Source organism: Penaeus japonicus, unplaced genomic scaffold (genome assembly GCF_977035675.1).
Source record: "Penaeus japonicus unplaced genomic scaffold, GWHDUDI00000001_assembly GWHDUDI00000003, whole genome shotgun sequence".
Lineage (NCBI taxonomy): Eukaryota > Metazoa > Arthropoda > Malacostraca > Decapoda > Penaeidae > Penaeus > Penaeus japonicus.
Window position 1 is genome coordinate 12,101,393 of NW_028234405.1, and position 2,500 is coordinate 12,103,892.

A 2,500-nucleotide genomic window follows, 5' to 3' on the forward strand; every position below is an offset into this window, starting at 1 on the left:
CGCAATTCAATCTAATTGCTCTCATATATTTACTCCTGCGATGGTTACGCTCGGGCCCCTGAACGAGCGTAACGCCACCTCGGAGTGAATGGACGAGCGACAATCAGGGGCCACTGACCGAGCATGTCCGAAGTCCAATTACAATTACATGGCGTGACGTCACAGCACCTCGTAACTTATGGGTGGTCAGAATTCCGGCGGATTTTCGTCTGCTAAACGGAGTGCAGACGACAGACAGCGGAGGTGTCAGCATGACGGAGAATACTATCCGTAATTATTTGACTCGTATAAAAAAAAAGAATAAAATATGCATAATACACAGTAATCTTAAACTACAGTATATCAAGATCTCATGGCCAGCAGTATTTACTAATGCTTCTCGCGCCATTTCTAGCATGCATACTGTACCAAACCCTCGAGGATTTCTCGTGATAATACTGCGGTAGAGAAAATAATTCTAGTAAATAAGGATGATATTTTTAATGATAATGGCGATAATCACAATAATAGCCACAGCAGCAATGATAAAGGTGATAATGATAATAGCAATGATTATGAATTATTGTGATTTTATAGTTATTATTGTTACCGCCTTTTTCATGTTATTATCAATATCATTATCATTATCGTCATTTTTGTGTCGTCAATATCATTATTATCATCGCCATTTTTGTCATCAATATCCATGCTATTGTCATTATCATGACGATTGCTACTCGTACCACCACTTTTACACTGTTCCCAATATCATTATTAATGTTATCCATATTATTAAAAGAAGTATTACAAACCTTCCAACTGTATATCCTTATAAGCATTATTGTGTACCATGTTTTGTGTATTTGTTTACACTCTTATCTTGCACTGCCAGCTGATGTAGTCGATCGTTTTAAGGAAATATTTTCTTTCAGATAGTGGGGGAAAATTATCACATAACGATAACTATATTTTCTTGCGTTTTCATTATCTTCATTTTCAACGACAGAGTTTGTGTTTGTCCTTGCGGTGCTTGTCAGCGATGTCTCGTTTTCTATGAGCGTCGGTGATGGAGCAACGGGAGACTTCGCTAGAGAAGGTCCCATTGAGGACACGACGGAAATTCCTGGCGAAAGTCCGGTCATTACCACAGAGGCTCCTCTGGCTGAGGAGGTCTCCTGCAGGGAACCGGGGATTACTTATCCTATTGGTTAGTATATTACAGTTTATTTTATGTTTGTTTTTCTTTCTTTCTCTGGTAGCATGAAAAGTTCTCGTGTTTTTTTTCTGCCTTTCTATCTCATTGTATAATCTTTGTATTCAAGAGAGAGAGAGAGAGATTTAAATCTTATCATTCCTCATCCTTAAACTCAAAATTAAAGAAAATATAAGTAATATTTTGACATAATCCATCACGCTTTTTTACCTATTATTTTCAAACACCCGATCGGTATTCATCACAACCAATCTCATCTTTATATGCCACAGTGCAATCTAGTGGTCCCGAACACATATTTGAAACAATCTCATTCAAAAAAATATATCCTAATACTTTTTGTAACCCGCTTGCTGCCACTAGTTGTAACCCACCACTCCAGCAGTTGTTGTAACCCGCTGGTAGCAGTTGTAAACCACTCGATGCCCTGGCTGTGGTCTGGTGGATAAACAGACAGACGTTCACGTGTCATGGTCTTTATTGAGGACTCTGTTAATACACTAGGCTCCGGCCGGAGGTCAGAGCTGTTCGCTCTGCCTGTTCTCTTGTCTGTCTCTCTGACCTGATCTGTCTTTATCTGCTATGGGTTCTTTCTATGTCCTTCTTAAGTATAAATCCTGAGTCACTTTCTACGCCTCAGGCCTTCCGTTAGCAAATACAGCTGATAGAGCAACTGGAGTTTCGAGGCGGAAACGAACACAGGAAACAAGACACGTCAGGTCAAAACTGACTGCCAACGATATAGCATTGAATCAAGTTGAAATATATAATCAATGTCTTAGGTCACATGATATACTATACCAGTGCCTTACATCTCTCGGACACGGGTGTAAGGCACTGGCATTGTATATCATGTGACCTTACACTTTTCCCCCTTGCTCTCCCCGGCCTCGATCCACTCCACAGGTATAGAATTTGAGGAGTTAGCTGAAGGTCTTCTCAACAATTCCGTGGTGCTGATCGACGTGAGAAACCGCTGGGAACTGCAGGAGACTGGCAAACTGCCCAGAAGCCAGAATGTGCCTCGTAAGGTGTTCCTCATTGTTTAGTTAAGCGGTCATTTAACTCGGATTTTTTCTTGTTTTGGGGATCTTTTAGTAGTATGAAATGGTAGCGTGTATTTTTTTTACCATGGTGTTATTAGTATTGTTGCCATGATTGTTTTTTTTTTCATTTTTTGTAGCCTGACATCATTATTGCAACCTTGTTTCGTTGATAATTTATATTTTCTGATTAAGATATAGCTGTAGAAGAAATGATACAGTCAAGACAATCTCAGCTCATATATATATATATATATATATATAT

The 2,500-nt window shown here is 39.3% G+C and overlaps 2 protein-coding genes across 2 annotated transcripts in view; one reads left to right on the forward strand and one right to left on the reverse strand.

Moving 5' to 3' along the window:
* Nucleotides 1-831, reverse strand: part of LOC147472112 (uncharacterized) — a 3,106-nt gene extending 2,275 nt beyond the window's left edge. The window contains exon 1 of the mRNA XM_086534267.1: nucleotides 792-831. Coding sequence (XP_086390393.1) covers nucleotides 792-831 — 40 coding nt within the window. The remainder of the gene's footprint in view (nucleotides 1-791) is intronic.
* A 152-nt stretch (nucleotides 832-983) lies between these two features.
* Nucleotides 984-2,500, forward strand: part of LOC122266897 (rhodanese domain-containing protein CG4456-like) — a 1,930-nt gene continuing 413 nt past the window's right edge. The window contains exons 1-2 of the mRNA XM_043036839.2: nucleotides 984-1,186; nucleotides 2,099-2,218. Coding sequence (XP_042892773.2) covers nucleotides 1,033-1,186; nucleotides 2,099-2,218 — 274 coding nt within the window. The 5' untranslated portion in view covers nucleotides 984-1,032. The remainder of the gene's footprint in view (nucleotides 1,187-2,098; nucleotides 2,219-2,500) is intronic.